At 38.4% G+C, this 17,705-nt stretch overlaps 1 protein-coding gene across 1 annotated transcript in view; it reads right to left on the bottom strand.

The window, feature by feature from the left end:
* The window catches only part of LOC115931567 (zinc finger protein 91-like), a 101,679-nt gene that overhangs the window by 68,349 nt on the left and 15,625 nt on the right, over nt 1–17,705 (bottom strand). The window contains 2 exon segments of the mRNA XM_063701186.1: nt 16,544–16,639; nt 17,144–17,270. Coding sequence (XP_063557256.1) covers nt 16,544–16,639; nt 17,144–17,270 — 223 coding nt within the window.

The raw sequence follows: 17,705 nt of genomic DNA, 5'->3' as shown, positions 1-17,705 counted from the left end.
AATATGATTAAATAAAATAATTTTATAAATAATAATTTTATCATATAAAATACATTATTTTCTAGGGAAAAATGCACATACACAAAAATGGAATTTCTTAGCATTATAATAATGGCACAAAAAACATTTTTAATTATTCTCTAAAATTTGAAAGGTAAAAGAATAGAAATCATTATAAACATTTGTTAATGATATACAACATAAAATATATGATTAGCAACATCAATGACAAATTTGAGGGCAGATATAATGAGAAAAAATTTATGAATCCAGCTGAAGTTCATTTTTTACCAGATTAAAATACACTGTTTTATCTTTTAGAGGTATTATGTAATTCCCAATATACCACCAAGAATATATCTGAATAGATACACGAAACAAAATAAGAAAGAAGTAAAAGCATATCAAGATCAGTATAAAAAAGACACAGAGACAGAAAAAGAGAAAATGAGGAACAAAGATACAAGAATCAAATAAAACAATAAAATAACATTACTAAGTCTTTGTAACTGGAGAAAAATAAAATTCTTTTCAGAGAAGCAAATGCTGAAGGAATACATGACCACCAGGCCTGCCTTGCTAGATAGAGCTATTAAGGAAGCACTAAATATGGGAAGAAAAAAACCATTACCAGCCACTGCAAAAACACAGTGAAGTACAAAGATGAATGATGCTATAAAACAACTACATCAACGACTCTGCAAAATAAGCAGCTAGCACCACTTGGATAGAATCAAAATCAAACATAACAATATTAGCCTTAAATGTAATAGGCTGAATGCCTCAATTGAAAGACATAGAAGGGCAAGCTGGATAAAGAGTCACGACCCATTTGTGTGCTGTATTCAAGAGACCCATTTCACATGAAAAGACAAATGTAGGCTCAAAGTAAAGAATGGAGGAAAATTACAAAGCAAATAAAAGCAGAAAAAAAAGCAGGGGTTGCAATCATAGTTTCTTTTTTTTTTTTTTTTTTTGAGATGGAGTCTTGCTCTGTCACCTAGGTTGGAGTGCAGTGGTGCGATCTCAGCTCACTGCAAGCTCCACCTGCTGGGTTCATGCCAGTCTCCCGCCTCAGCCTCCCAAGTAGCTGGGACTACAGGCGCCTGCCACCACACCTGGCTAATTTTTTGTATTTTTAGTAGAGACGAGGTTTCACTGTGTTAGCTAGGATGGTCTCGATCTCCTGACCTTGTGATCTGTCCACCTTGGCCTCCCAAAGTGCTGGGATTACAGGCGTGAGCCACCGAGCCCGGCCTGCAATCATAGTTTCTGACAAAACAAACTTTAAACCAACAAAGATCAAAAAAGACAAAGAAGTGCGTTACATAATGGTAAAGAGATCAATTCAAGGAGCACCCAGATTCATAAAACACATTCTTAGAGAACTATAAAGAGACTTAGACTTCCACATAATAATAGTGAGAGTCTTTAACACCCCACTGTTAATATTAGACAGATCATTGAGACAGAAAAGTAACAAGGCTTGAACTCAGCTGTGGGTCAAGTGGACCTGACAGATATCTACAGAACTCTCCAGCCACAAACAACACAGTACACATTCTTCTAAGTTCCACATGGCACTTACTCTAAAATTGATCACATGGCTGGGCATGGTGGCTCATGCTTGTAACCCTAGCACTTTGGGAGGCCAAGGTGCGTGGATTGCCTGAACTCAAGAGTTCAAATCCAGCCTGGGGAACACAGAGAAACCCCGTCTCTACTAAAAATACAAAAAAAATTAGCCAGGCGTGGCAGTATGTGCCTGTAATCCCAGCTACTCAGGAGACTGAGACAGGAGAATCGCTTGAACCTGGGAGGTGGAGGTTACAGTGAGCCGAGATTGTGCCATTGCACTCCAGCCTGGGTGACAGAGTGAGACTCGGTCTCAAAAAAAAAAAAAAGAAAAAAGAAAAGAAAAAAAATTGTAACATAATTGGAAGTAAAACACTTCTCAGCAAATGCAAAAGAACTGAAATCATAACATGCCACTGCACCCCAGCCTGGGTGACAGTGTAACACTCTGTCTCAAACAAACAAACAAACAAACAAAAACAAAACAAAAAACCTCACGAGTAAGAAACTCACTCGAAACCACACAACTACATGGAAATTGAGCAACCTGCTACTGAATGACTTCTGGCTAAATAATAAAATTAAATCAGAGGCTGGCATCCACAGCCACACCCTTCTGACCGTGCCCAATCTCGGAAGCTAAGCAGGGTTGGGCCTTGCTGGGACTTGGAGGGGAGACCACCTGGGAATACCGGGTGCTGTAGGCTTTGGCTGGGCATGGTGGCTCACACCTGTAATCCCAGCACTTTGGGAGGCCGAGGTGGGCAGATCACCTGAGGTCAGGAGTTCGAGACAAGCCTGGCAAACATGGTGAAACACACCATGTCTACTAAAAATACATAATATTAGCCCAGCATGGTGGTGGGTGCTGGTAATCCCAGCTACTTGGGAGGCTGAGGCAGGAAAATCACTTGAATCTGGGAGGCAGAGGTTGCAGTGAGCCGAGATTGCGCCACTGCACTCCAGCCTGGGCGGCAAGAGACGAACTCTGTCACAAAAAAAAAAAAAAAAAAAAAAAAAAATCAGAAATCAAAAAACTATTTGAAACCAATGAGAATGAAGAGACAATGTACCAGAATCTCTGGCACACAGTTAAAGCAGTGTTCATGGGGAAATTTATAGCACTAAATACCCAAATGAAAAAGCCAGAAAGATCTCAAATGGACACCCTAACATCACAACTAAAAGAACGAGAAAATCAAGAGCAAACAAACCTTAAAGCTAGCAGAAGACAAGAAATAACCAGATTCAGACTGGAAGTGAAGGACACAGAGACACAAAAAAACCCTTCAAAAAAAAAAAAAAATCAATGAATCCAGGAGCTGTTTTTTTGACAAAATTAATAAAATAGACACTAGCTATAAAGAGAGATGAATGAAATAGACAATAAAAAATGATAAAGGGGATATCACCACTGACCCCATAGAAATAAAAACAACTTTCAAAAAACACTATAAACACCTCTGTGCACAAAAACTGGAAAATCTAGAAGAAATGGATAAACTCCTGGACATATCCATCCTTTCAAGTCTGAACAGGAAGAAGTTGAATCCCTGAATAGACCCATAACAAGTTCTGACATTGAGGCAGTAACAAATAGCCAATAGCCTACCAACCATAAAAAGTCCAGGGCCAGATGAATTTATAGCTAAATTCTACCAGAGGTACAAAGAGTACTATTTCTTCTGAAACTATTCCAAATGATAGAAAAGGAGGGGCCTCTCCTTAACTCATTCTATGAGGCCAGCATCATCCTGATATCAAGACCTGGCAGAGATATAACAAAAACAAACAAAAAAACAAACCTTCAAGCCAATATCCCTGATAAACATTAATACAAACATTCTCAATAAAATACTTGCAAACTGAATCTAGCAACACATTAAAAAGCTTATCCACCACAATCAAGTCAGCTTTATTCCTGGGATGCAAGGCTAGTTCAACATACAAAAATCGATAAACATAATTCATCACATAAACAGATTTAAAGACAAAAACCACACGATTATCTCAATAGATGCAGAAAAGGCCTTCGATCAAATTCAACATTGCTTCATGTTAAAAACTCTCAATAAACTAGGTATTCATGGAACATACATCAAAATAGTAAGAACTATCTATGACAAACCCACAGCCAATATCATACTAAAAGGGCAAAAACTGGAAGCATTCCCCTTGAAAACTAGCACTAGACAAGGATGCCCTCTCACCACTCCTATTTAACATAGTACTGGAAGTTCCGGCCAGGGAAATCAGGCAAGAGAAATAAATAAGCAGTATTCAATTAGGAGGTCAAACTTCTGTCTGCAGAAGCTTGCAGACGGCATGTTTGCAGACATGATCCTAGATCTAGAAAGCCCCATTGTCTCAGCCCAAAAGCTTCTTCATCTAATAAGCAACTTCAGCAAAGTCTCGGGATACAAAATCAATGTGCAAAAATCACAAGCATTTCAATACACCAACCATAAACAAGCAGACAGCCAAATCATGAATAAACTCCCATTCACAACTGCTACAAAGAGAATAAAGTACCAAGGAATACAGCTAACAAGGGAAGTGATAGACCTCTTCAAGGAGAACTACAAACCGCTGCACAAGAAAATCAGAGAGGACACAAACAAAAAGACAGAAAGAATCAATATTGTAAAAATGGCCATACTGCTCAAAGTAATTTATAGATTCCATGCTATTCTGACTAAACTACTACTGATATTCTTCACAGAATTAGAAAAAAACTATTTTAAAATTCATATGAAACCCCAAAAGACCCCATATAGCCAAGAGAATCCTAAGCAAAAAGAACAAAGCTGGAGGCATCATGATATCCAACTTCAAACTATTCTACAAGGCTATAGTAACCAAAGCTGCCTGGTACTGTTATAAAAACAGACACATAGACCAATGGAACAGAATGGAGAACTCAGAAATCTAAGACTGCATATCTACAACCATCTGATCTTTGAAAAACCTGACAAAAACAAGAAATGGGAAAAGGATTCCCTTTTAATAAATGGTGCTGGGAGAACTAGCTAGCCATAGGCAGAAAACTGAAACTGGACCCCCTTTCTTACACTTATAAAAAATTAACTCAAGATGAATTGAAAACTTAAATTTGAAACCCAAAACTACAAGAACGCTAAAATAAAATTTAGGCAATACCATTCAGGAAGGACATAGGCATGGGCAAAGATTTCATGATGAAAGCGTCAAAAGCAATTGCAACAAAAGTAAACATTGACAAATGGTATCTAATTAAAGAGCTTCTGCACAGCAAAATAAATTATCAGAGTGAACAGACAATCTACAGAATGGGAGAACATTTTTGCAATCTATCCATCTGACAAAGGTTAATATCCAGAGTCTACAAAGAACTTAAACAAATTTACAAAAATAAAACAACCTCATTAAAAAGCAAAGAACAAGAAGAAACACGTCTCAAAAGAAGACATTTATGTGGCCAACAAACATGAAAAAAAGCTCAACATCAGTGATCATTAAAGAAATGCAAATCAAAACTACAATGAGATACCATTTCATGCCATCAAAATGGTGATTACTAAAAAGCCAAGAAACAACAGATGTTGGTGAGGCTATGGAGAAATAGAAATGCTTTTATACTTTTGGTGGGAATGTAAATTAGTTCAACCATTGTGAAAGCCAGTATGGCGATTCCTCAAAGACCTAGAACCAGATATACTATTGGACCCAACGATCCCATTATACTGGGTATATACCAAAGGAATATAAATCATTCTACTGTAAAGATACATGGATGTGTATCTTCATTGTAGCACAATTCACAATAGCAAAGACATGGCATCAACCCAAATGCCCATCTATGACAGACTGGATAAAGAAAACGTGGTACATACGCACCATAAACTACTATGCAGCCATAAAAAAGGAACAAGATCATGTACTTTGCAAAGACAGAGATGGAGCTGGAAGCCATTATTTTCAGCAAACTAACACAGGAACAGAAAACCAAACATGACATGTTCTCACTTATAAGTGGAAACTGAACAATAAGAACACATGGACATATGGAGGGAAACAACACACGCTGGGGCCTGTTGCAGGGGAGGGAGAGAATCAGGATAAATAGCTAATGCATGCAGGGCTTATTACCGAGGTGAGGGGTTAATAAGTGCAGCAAACCACCATGGCACACGTTTACTTAGGTAACAAACCTTCACATCCTGCACATGTATCCTGAAATAAAATTAAATTACATTAAATTAAATTTAAAAAACAACAACAACAATGAAACTGGTAATAGTAACTTTATATCTTTAAGCAGTCATTTTAAATATAAATTAATTAAACTACTTATTTAAAAAATGTAATCTCAGAACTTTTGGAGGTTGAGGAATCTGATCACTTTACCTCAGGAGTTTGAGACCAACCTAGACAACCGGGCAAAAAACTGTATCTACAGAAAAAGGTACAAAAAACTATCTGGGCTTGGGATGGCAAATATTTGCAACCCAGCTACTCAAGAAGCTAAAATGAGATCATCTGAGTTTGGGAGGTTGAGGCTGCAGTGAGTCATGATCATGCCACTGCAAACCAGCCTGGTTGACAGAGTGAGACTTTATCTCAAAAATAAATAAATTTATAAAAAGAAAAAAATAAGATGGCTTAGTGGCTTAAGTTAAAAAGCATACAATTTGCTGTCTATAAGAGACTCATTTTAGCATTAAGTCAAATAGGTTGAAAGTAACAGAATGGAAAAAAACTATATTCCACGCAAATAGTAACCACAATTGGGTGAGGTGGTAATAATTATATTGGATATATTTTAAGTCAAGTACTAGCATAGGACAAACACAGTATTACATAATGGTCAAATGGGTCAATTTACCAGGAATCTATAACTATCATATCTATTTATATGTATATGTATATGTATATATAACATGAGGTTTCCAAAATATACAAAGCAAATTTTGGCAAAGGTGAAGCAAGAAATACATAGCAACATAATTGTAGAGATCAAGACATCATTTGCAATAATAAATAGAAAATTCAGATAAAAGATCAATGAGAAAACAGAAAACAGACATTATAGACTGTATTAACTATTTTGCATAAAGAGGAATACCTGAGTGTATAACTTATAAAGAAAGGTTTATTTGGCTCACAGCTCAGCAGACTGTACAAGAAGGGTGTAACAGCATCTGCTTCTGGTGAGGGTCTCAGGAAACTTACAATCATGGTGGAAGACAAAGAGTAACTGGACATATCACATGGTAAGAGATGGCAAGCGTGAGGTGAAGGAGTCAGTTTCTTTAAATGAACCAGCTCTCATTTGAATTAATGGAGTGAAAACTTTCTCATGACCAGGATAGCACAAAGGCATTCATGAAGAATTTGTCCCCATGACCCAAACACCTCCCACCAGGTTTCACATCTAACATTGAGGATTACATTGCAGCATGAGGTTTGCAGGACATAGACATCCAAACCATACCACAGACCAACTAGTCTTAACAGATAGGTACAAAACTTTTCAGTTAAAAGCAAGAAACAACACAATGTTCTTATTTGCACCTGATGTATTCTGTTAGGACACATAATAAGTCTTATTAAATACCGGCTGGATGTGTGGTTGGTACCTACAATCCCAATAATTTGGAAGATGAAGGTGGGAGGATCACTTGGGATCAGAAGATTGACACCAGCCTGAGTAACACAGTGAGACCCTGTCTAGTGAGACCCATTACTACAAATAACCAAAAAAATTAGTGAGGCATGGTAGTGCATGTCTGTAGTCTCAGCTACATAAGAGGCTGAGGTGGAAAGATCGCTTGAGTCAAGGAGGCTGAGGTTGCAGTGAGTCAAATTTATGTCAATCTACTCCAGCATGGGTGATAAATATGATCCTGTCTCAAAACGACAATAAATAAGAAGACCAAAATCATACACTTTGTTTTCTGACCAAAACTGAATAAAACTAGAAATTAAAAAGTAAAACTGGCAAATCCAAGAATATCTAAAAATAAAACACACGGGTTGAGTACGGTGGCTCATGCCTCCAATACTAGCATTTAGGAAGGCTGGGCAGGAAGATTGCTTGAGCTCAGAGGTTCAAAACTAGCATGGACAACATAAGAAAACCCTGTCTCTAAAACAAATAAAATAAAAATAAAAGACACTCTTCAACGTATTTTTGTTCAATGGTCAATAAAATTAATTTTGTTAAGATGTCAATACAAACTACAGTGGGAAACAAATTCAATATAAGCTCTTTAAAAATCCCAAAAGTACAGTTTCATTATAGAAATCTTGTCTATGGCTGGGTGTGGTGGCTTACACCTGCAATCCCAGCATTTTGGGAGGCCAAGGCGGGCGGATCACCTGAGGTCAGGAGTTCAAGACCAGCCTGACCAACATGGAGAAACCCCATCTCTACTAAACATACAAAATTAGCCAGGCGTGGTGGCACATGCCTGTAATCCCAGCTACTCTGGAGGCTGAGGCAGGAGAATTGCTTGAACCCGGGAGGTGGAGGTTGCGGTAAGCCGAGATTGCGCCATTGCACTCCAGCCTGGGCAACAAGAGCAAAATTCCGTCTCAAAAAAAAAAAAAAGAAAAAGAAAACTTGTCTCAAATTTAAAAATTTGATTTGGAACTATAACCAGCCAAACGCCCAGGAAAAAGAACAAAGAGGCATTATACTTCCAAATTTTAAAACATATTAAAAGCTAAAATAAGCCAGGTACTGTGGCTCATGTCTGTAAGCCCAGCACTTTGGGAGGCTGAGGTGGGTGGATCACGAGGTCAGGGGATCGAGACCATCCTTGCCAACATGGTGAAATCCCGTCTCTACTAAGAATACAAAAATTAGCGGGGTGTGGCAGCGTGTGCCTGTAAGCCCAGCCACTTAGGAGCTGGAGGCAGGATAATCGCTTGAACCCGGGAGGCAGAGGTGCAGTGAGCCGAGATCGCACCACTGCACTCCAGCCTGGTGACAGAGCTAGACTCCATCTCAAAACATACATACATACATACATACATACATAAGCTAAAATAGCAAAAACAGTATGGTACTGACACAAAGGCAGATAAACAGATGAAAGAAAAGAGTGGAGAGCCCAGAAATGAAGCCTTCTGTATATGATTACATGATCTTCCACAAAGTTGCCATGAGCACACAACAGAGAAGAGATAATCTTTTCAAAAAATAATGCCATAAACTGGATAACAACACTGATAAAGTTGAATCATTTCCTTGAACCATATACAAAAAATATTTGTTTTTTTTGTTTTGTTTTGTTTTGTTTTTTTGAGACGGAGTCTTGCTCTGTCACCCAGGCTGGAGTGCAGTGGCACGATCTCGGCTCACTACAACATCCGCCTCCCAGGTTCAAGTGATTTTCCTGACTCAGCCTCCTGAGTAGCTGGGATTACAGGCGCCTGCCACCACGCCCAGCTAATTTTTGTATTTTTAGTAGAGATGGGATCTCACCATGTTGGTCAGGCTGGTCTCGAACTCCCGACCTCGTGATCCTCCCGCCTCGGCCTCCCAAAGTGCTGGGATTACAAGGGTGAGCCACCGTGCCCGGCCCGATTTTATTTTATTTATTTATTTATTTATTTTTGGAGTGACGGAGTCTCACTCTGTTGCCCAGACTGGAGTGCAGTGGTGCGACCTCAGCTCACTGAAATCTCCGTCTCCCAGATTCAAGTGATTCTCCTGCCTCAGGTTCCCAAGTAGGTGGGACTACAGGCACATGCCACAATGTCCAGCTAAGTTTTGTATTTTTTAGTAGAGATGGGGTTTCACTATATGTTGGCCACGCTGGTCTCAACCTCCTGACCCTCACATGACCCTCCCGCCTTGGCCTCCCAACATGCTGGAATTACAGGCATATGCCACCGCACCCCGCCTATTTATTTTTTTTGAGATGGAGTCTCATTCTGTCACCAAGGCTGGAGTGCAGTGGCATGATCTCGGCTCACTGCAACTTACACCTTCTGGGTTCAAACAATTCTCCTGCCTCAGCCTCCCGAGTAGCTGGGACTACAGGCATGCACTAGCACGCCCGGCTAATTTTTGTATTTTTAGTAGAGACGGGGTTTTACCATGTTGGCCAGGCTGGTCTCCAACTCCTGACCTCAGGTGATTCACCCGCCTCCATCTCCCAAAGTGCTGAGATTATAGGCATGAGCCACTGCGCCTGGCCAAAAAATATTTCAAATAAAATGCTTAGACATAAAAAGAAAAAACAGAAAAACAAAAAAACAAAAAACTAGCGAATCTCTTAGAAAAAAAAACTTGACATGGGTCTTGGCACCATTACCTAAGATACGACATTAAATGCATATGCAACAAAGGAAAGAACAGAAATATTTAACTACACTATACTTCAGAATTTCTGCACATTAAAAAAAATTCAATAGACTGAAAATGCCATCTAGGAAGTGGGTGAAAATATATGGAACTCACAAGTGAAAGTAGTTAATATTCAGAATATATGAACAACTCTTAAAACTGAACAATAAAGTTGAATAACTTTATTTAGAAATGAAAAAGTAAGGCCAGGCGCGGTGGCTCACGCAGGTAATCCCAGCACTTTGAGAGGCCGAGGCGGGTGAATCACAAGGTCAGGAGTTCAAGACTGGCCTGACCAAGATGGTGAAACTCTACTAAAAATACAAAAGTCAGCCAGGCATGGTGGTAGGCACCTATAATCCTAGCTACTGAGAAGGCTGAGGCAGGAGAATCACTTAAACCCAGGAGGCAGAGTTTGCAGTGAGCCAAGATCACACGATTGCACCCCAGTCTGGGAGACAGAGTGAGACTCCGTCTCAAAAAAAAAAAGAAAGAAATGAAAAAATAATTTTCATCAAAAAATATACCCAAATGGGATAAAACATTTGAAAAGAAAAGCAGAATTGATGATTTGCAGAGAAACATATAAAAATAAAAATGAGGCCAGGCGCTCACCTCACGACTGTAATCCCAGCACTTTGGGAGGCCAAGTCAGGTAGGATCACCTGAAGTTAGGAGTTCAAGACCAGCCTGGCCAACATGGTGAAAACCCCCGTTTCTACTAAAAATACAAAAACTAGCCAGGCATGATGGCAGGTACCTGTAATCTCAGCTACTCGGGAGGCTGAGGCAGGAGAATTGTTGGAATCCAGGAGGCGGAGGTTGCAGTGAGCCATTGCGCCACTGTACTCCAGCCTGGGTGATAACAGTAAGACTTCATCACAATAAATAAATAAATAAATAAATAAATAAAATGAAAAAACAAAATTGCCTCACACTCATTACAATGGCCACTATACCTTTTTTTAAAACACCAAATCTGTTGATGATGCAATGAAAATAAAACTATGTTGACTGTTGGTAGAAAACAAGATGCAACCATTATTTTAAAAGTTATAAATGCTTCTTAATTAAAAATGGAATTATCATCAAATATAGCAATCTCACTTATGAATATATTTCCAAAATATGAAGCACAGGGCCTGGAACACAAATTTGAACATCCATGTTTATTGTACCAGTATTCACAAAAGCCAAAAGGCAGAAGCAACCCAGGTGTCTCTTAATTTACAAACACATAAAAAATGTAACATATACATCCAATGAAATATCACAGAAATCAAAGATTATCAAATATTATCATAATTAAATCAAATATAATCAAAGAAATCTTGTCACATTTTAAGATAAACTTTGAAATTATGTCATGGGAAATAAGCCCATAACAAAATGATAAAAACTATATGATTCCACTATGTATATGAGATATCTTAAGCAGTCACACTCATAAAAACAAAGTGGAACGGTGTTTGTCAAGGGCCAGGGAGAAGGTAAAATGGGTTCTTGTTACTTAAATGGGTATTGAGTTTCAGTTTCACAAGATGTAAAATTTCTAGAAGTCTTTTGCATAACAATGTGAACATATTTAACATGACTGAAATGTACAGCTTCTTTTTGAGACAGGGTCTCACTCTATCACTCAAGCTGAAGTGCAGTGGCAAAATTATGCCTCACTTCAGCCTCAAACTCCCAGGCTCAAGTAATCCTCCCCTCAATCTCCCAAATAGCTGGGACCACAGGTGCACACTAACATGCCTGGATATTTTTAAAAATTTTTGTAGAGAGGGAATCTCCGAATGTTGCCCAGGTGGGCTCAAATGATACTCCTGTCTTGGCCTCCCAAAATCCAGGGATTACAGATGTGAGCCACCACGTCTGGCCCTGAAATGTGCACCTAAATAGACTTAAGATGCTAAATTTTAATATGTTTTTACTGTTTTTTCTTCTCATTTTTTTGAGACAGAATCTCGCTCTGTCACCCAGGCTGGAGTGCAGTGGCGTGATCTCAGCTCACTGCAACCTCTGCCTCCTGGGTTTAAGCAACTCTCCTGCCTCAGTCTCCTGTGTAGCCCGAATAACAGGCGTAGGCCACCACGTCCAGCTAATTTTTGTATTTTTAGTAGAGACAGGGTTTCACCATGTTGACCAGGCTGGTCTGGAACTCCTGATCTCAAGTGAGCTGCCTGCCTCAGCCTCCCAAAGTGCTGGGATTACAGGCGTGAGCCACCGAGCCAGGCCTGTTATGTGTTTTTACAACAATTACTTTTTCTAAAGGAAAAATGGAAAAAATACTAAATTACAAATCTTCTCAAAAATTACCTTCAAATCACAAAAAGTGTTTCTCTCACACAAAGGAAATATATATTCATCATTAGACACATGGAGATAATAAGACATAATGAAAGTATTTCCATGACTACTCGCTTAGACAAGATAAAATACCCACTGAAAATCAGCTAAGAAAGAATATATACAAGATAAGCCATAACCAATATTGGGGTCATATTTATAGATAAACACACACACATATATAATCCGATTGTGATAGATGTATGGCTGATTTCTCTCTTAATTAAACATCACATTGACTTAAAGTATACAAACAGAACTGCAAATTGGCTAAAATTATATAAGAAAAACTAAAAAACACAATAAGCTGATGTTAAGAAACCTACACTGAAAAAACAGTAACATGAAAACTGCACAACAGTAAGAGACATGTTTACTCATCAAATCTGGTATGCAACATTAATATACCTTTAAAAAAGAATTGTCTGGATAACTACAATATTTGTGTACTCATGGAAGGCAGGTATTTCCAATAATTGGCATGCACTATGTGGCAGTAAAATTTCACAGAATATGCAGTATAATTATAAATAGAACATACTAATGAGAAACTTTTAATAAGCATGTAAAAGAAATGTGATAATTTTTATGTTTTAAATATATGCTATTCTTACACAAAATGAAACTGCTGTAATCCAACTTAAGCAAAGAACAGCATTACATTGCTAAATTAAAACTTATATTTTTCAAAATAGGGTTAGAGCCTCTGATATGTAAAACAAATATTTACAAGTAAATTATCATTTAGATATATGCTGAAGAAAGTGGGTGAAAATCCTATAATTCCTTTTTACCTGCAGCAAACTTAAATTTAAGTAACCATTCTAGTAATATGGAGTCCCTATCAATTATCTAATTTATTTTAGGCATAACATGTAAATTCTAGCATATTGTCCTAAATGTCCAAATCTAAAATTACAGACAAGTTTGAAATGGAAAATAGAAAGTAAAAATGTATAGAAAGAGTAGCATCAGTGACATGAAAAAATAAAAGGTGCTCTATTTGATTATCCTCACCACAGCAAAAAAGTTTTTCAGTCATCCCTGACAAAAAAATGCCTTTATGAGACAGCCAGGCATCATGGCTCACATCTGTAATGACTGCTACATGGTACACTGAGGTTGGAGAATTGCTGCAGGCCAGGATTTCCAGACCAGCCTGGATGATAAACAAGATCCCATCTCCCAAGTAAGTGCCTTTAGAAGAGCTTTGAGACCCAGGGAGGGAGTTGTGAAACTCTGCTAAAGCCCAAGATTGAGGAGTGTTTTTTTCAGAGGACAGGCACTTATTCATGTGAGAAACTACAGGACCCCTGGTATTGGCTACAGACCAAGAAATGGCCCACCCAACTTGGTCCAACAGAGAATTCTGAAGTTAACTCTGTAACCATCCCAAACTCCTCCCAGTTACAATCTAAGAGAGGTCCTGCCCTTCCAGAGACCTGGAGGAAGACACCCATTTGCAGCCACTCAGACAGGCCTACAGGCCTTGGTTTTTACTGTAGTCCCTGAAGTAGTTTAATGACTCAGTTCCAGCTCTCTGAGCCACAGTTCATGACCAGTTTTGCTTAAGTAGAAACCCACACAGTGACCTGAGGAAATCCTCTCTGGTACTCAGTGAAAGGCAAACCCATTCACATCCTGATATAAGGGCCATTATATATGGAGCCAACTGCAGACACTGCCCTCGTGTCTGCCCTACAGAGATCAAAGTCTTAAGGAATAATCTGTCCAGAAATAAAATGGAAATTACGATTACCCAAGCCCTTTGTAACAAACCATCTAAAGGTGGATGCTAGTGCAGACTGAGCAGTCTTGTGACCAAGCTACAACCCCTCTTCACTACAAACCCAGAGGGCATCCCATTACCCTAGGGACACAACAGAAAAAGATCTTTACCTCCTGAAACCAGATAATAAAAGCTTAAGTTGTTTGCTCCTTCAAATTCACAGATATCAATATAAAACTATATTGTGCCCATTGTCAATGCTTCTATTTTAATGTAGCACTGAAAGTGTATGGCACGAGGATTAGTCAAAAACATTTTTAAAAAGCCATTGGAATTGAAGAGAAATAAGTAAAAAGTTGCTTTTTGTGGATCGTATGATCTTATTATATAAAAAACCATAAACAGTACATTAAAATTTGTCTAAAAAGCCGGGCTTGGTGGCTCACACCTGTAATCCCAGCACTTTTGGGGGCCGAGGCGGGCAAATCACGAGGTCAGGACTTCAAGAACAGCCTGGCCAACATAGTGAAACCCTGTCTCTACTAAAACTACAAAAAAAATTAGCCAGGTGTAGTGGTGGGCGCCTGTAGTCCCAGCTACTTGAGAGGCTGCGGGAGAATCATTTGAACCCAGGAGGTGGAGGTTGCAGTGAGCTAAGATCGCGCCATTGCACTCCAGCCTGGGTGACACAGTGAGACTCTGTCTTGAACAACAACAAAAAAATTGTCTAAACTAATAAATACAGTCAGTAAATTAGCAAAATATAAAATTAACATACGTTATGGTTCCATACACTTAAACTATCTGATACAATAAAGAAAACAATCTTATTTATAATAGTATTAAAATAATAAATTTCTGAAAACCAATTTAACCAAGAAGGTAAAAAAATCTTTTTGTTTTATTGAGATGGAGTTTTGCTCATGCTGCCCAGGCTGGAGTGCAATGGTGCCATCTTGGCTCACCACAACCTCTGCCTCCTGGGTTGAAGCGATTCTCCTGCCTTAGCCTCCTGAGTAGCTGGGATTACAGGCATGTAATCTATGCCTGTAATACGGCCAGCCACTTTTGTATTTTTAGTAGAGATGGGGTTTCTCCATGTTGGTCAGGCTGATCTCGAACTCCTGACCTTAGGTGATCCACCCTCCCTGGCCTCCCAAAGTGCTGGGATTACAGGTGTGAGCCACTGCAGCTGGCCAAGGTAAAAAATCTTTACAATGAAATATATAAGATATCAATGAAAGAAATTAGAGAAGACAAAAATAAATTTAAAAATATTTTATGTCGGCTGGGCATGGTGACTCACGCCTGTAATCCCAGCACTTTGGGAGGCCAAGGTGGGCGGATCACAAGGTCAGGAGATCGAGACTAGCCTGGACAACAAGGTGAAACCCCGTCTCTACTAAAAATACAAAAATTAGCCAGGCGTGGTGGCACATGCCTGTAATCCCAGCTATTAGGGAGGCTGAGGCAGGAGAATCACTTGAACTCGGAAAGTGGAGGTTGCAGTGAGCTGAGATTACACCACAGCACTCCAGCCTGGGTGACAGAGCAAGACTCTGTCTCAACAACAACACAAAATTTCATGTCTATGGATTGAAAGAATAAATATTGTTAAAGTGCCATATTATCTAAAGTCATCTACACATTCAATAAACTTCCTAATAAAATTCCAGTGGCATTTTTTTCACAATAGAAAATACAATTCTAAAATTTACAAGAAACTACAATAAACTTCAAATAGCCAAAGCATTCTTGAGAAAAAAAAGAACAAAGCAGAGGGACAGGACATCATAATTTATAATTTCAAACTATATTTTAAGACTATAGTAATAAAAACAGGATGGACTATGCAGAAAAATTAACAAGAAACCCCTAATGGAACAGAAACCACTACTCTCACATATTTCAGACAGGATGCAAAAAGAGAACTAAAAAATAATGTAACATAGAGTTTTCCAGCTGGGCACGGTGGCTCACACTTGTAATCCCAGCACTTTGGGAGGCCAAGGTGCGCGGATCACTTGAGGACAGGAGTACAAGAGCAGCCTGGCCAACATGGTAAAAACCCGTCTCTACTAAAAATACAAAACAATTAGCCGGGTGTGGTGGCAGGCGCCTGTAATCTCAGCTACCCAGGAGACTGAGGCAGGAAAATCGTCGAACCCAAAAGGCACAGGTTGTAGTGAGTCGAGATCACGCCACTGCAGTCCAGCCTGGGCAACCAAAGTGAAACTCTGTCTCAAAAAACAAAACAAAACAAAACAAAACAAAACAAAACAAAACAAAACAAAAAACAGTGTTTTTCAAAATTATGCAGATATTTGTGTGTTCACCCAAGGAAAAGGAAAATTCTTAGAGAATTTAAAAGCATAAGACAGAAGATGCCCTTTAGTGAGAGAAAATTTTAAGAAAATATTCAGTCTTCCCAGAAACTATATACTTTGCAACACAGCTTCCCAAATCACATTGTAAGGGCTGGCTTGCTTTTTTTTTTTTTTTTACCTTTGTACCTCTCATCTGTGTCATCTGTTGTGTTCACTCTCACTTACCTGGGGATTCATCCACCATCTCACATATCTTCATATTCCAGGGCTCTTTTTCTTGCTCTAGACTGGTGATCTGGTCTTGCTTAGAGACAGCAATACCTGCTTTATTAAAAGTAAATAGCATAAATCTTGCTTACATTCTCTAGTTACCAACCTAGTACTGTGCTCAGTAAAAAGGATATAATAAGAATATTTTAGAAAATTAATCCTAAAATACTAATTAATGAGACACATCTCTAACTACTTAGAAAATATTTTAAATTTGTAGGTCCTTAATTTCACTACCTGGTACTCATGAATCAAAAATTGACAGTGGAAAATAGATTTTAAGATACGGGCAATATTTTATGCCACCAAATTCCTGGAATTACCACTAATCTAGAGTGAAGGATGCAGATCAGCTCAGGAATGTGGAAAGTTCAGGTCAGGATGAAACATGTTGAAGAAATTCTTTTCTACAGAGACAAATCACCAAGATTTTCTTGAAAACTGGGATCAGAAACTCATTTATACAAAGCATAAATTACCAAAGAAAATTCTACAAAAAAAGAGACATAAAACGTTTAGGGTATATTAAGACTTATGTATTAAAGTTATTCTCACCCAAGAAGACCAGGTTTTTGTAGTTCTCTAACATCACATTCATATATAAATTCTGCTGAGCAGGGTTCAGGCATTCCCACTCCTCCAGAGAGAATTCTATGGCCACATCCCTAAATGTCAACGTCTCCTGAAAAACACAAGCACAGAGACACACATATATTTACCAAGTGGCCATGGGCAGAATTTATTATTTGACTTAAGGTGAAATGAGAGAGTAAAGAGAATTGGTTCTGACTTATAAGAATAACTGAAATTATCCAATAATTTTTAACACAGAAATATTCTCAAATGTATTACTCTGAGGGCAGAGAATGGCATAAGATCCACAACACCAGTGCATATATAATACTTTTCTGGATGATAAAGAATATAATTAAGGACACAAACGTATACATTTTTGAGTGCTATATTTACATCATAATGAGTTGTGTATATTTTTCAGACAAAAAAAGACATGTTGAGTTAGATGGTACCTCTCAAATTTAAATATGTACAATAAACTGGAGATCCTGTTGTGAAGCTTTTTTTTTTTTTCCCCAGAAGATCTGGAATAAAGTCTGAG

Source organism: Gorilla gorilla, chromosome 20 (assembly GCF_029281585.2).
Source record: "Gorilla gorilla gorilla isolate KB3781 chromosome 20, NHGRI_mGorGor1-v2.1_pri, whole genome shotgun sequence".
Classification (NCBI taxonomy): domain Eukaryota; kingdom Metazoa; phylum Chordata; class Mammalia; order Primates; family Hominidae; genus Gorilla; species Gorilla gorilla.
The sequence above is the reverse complement of the archived record's forward strand: the minus strand, read 5'-3'. Positions and strand labels throughout refer to the sequence as shown.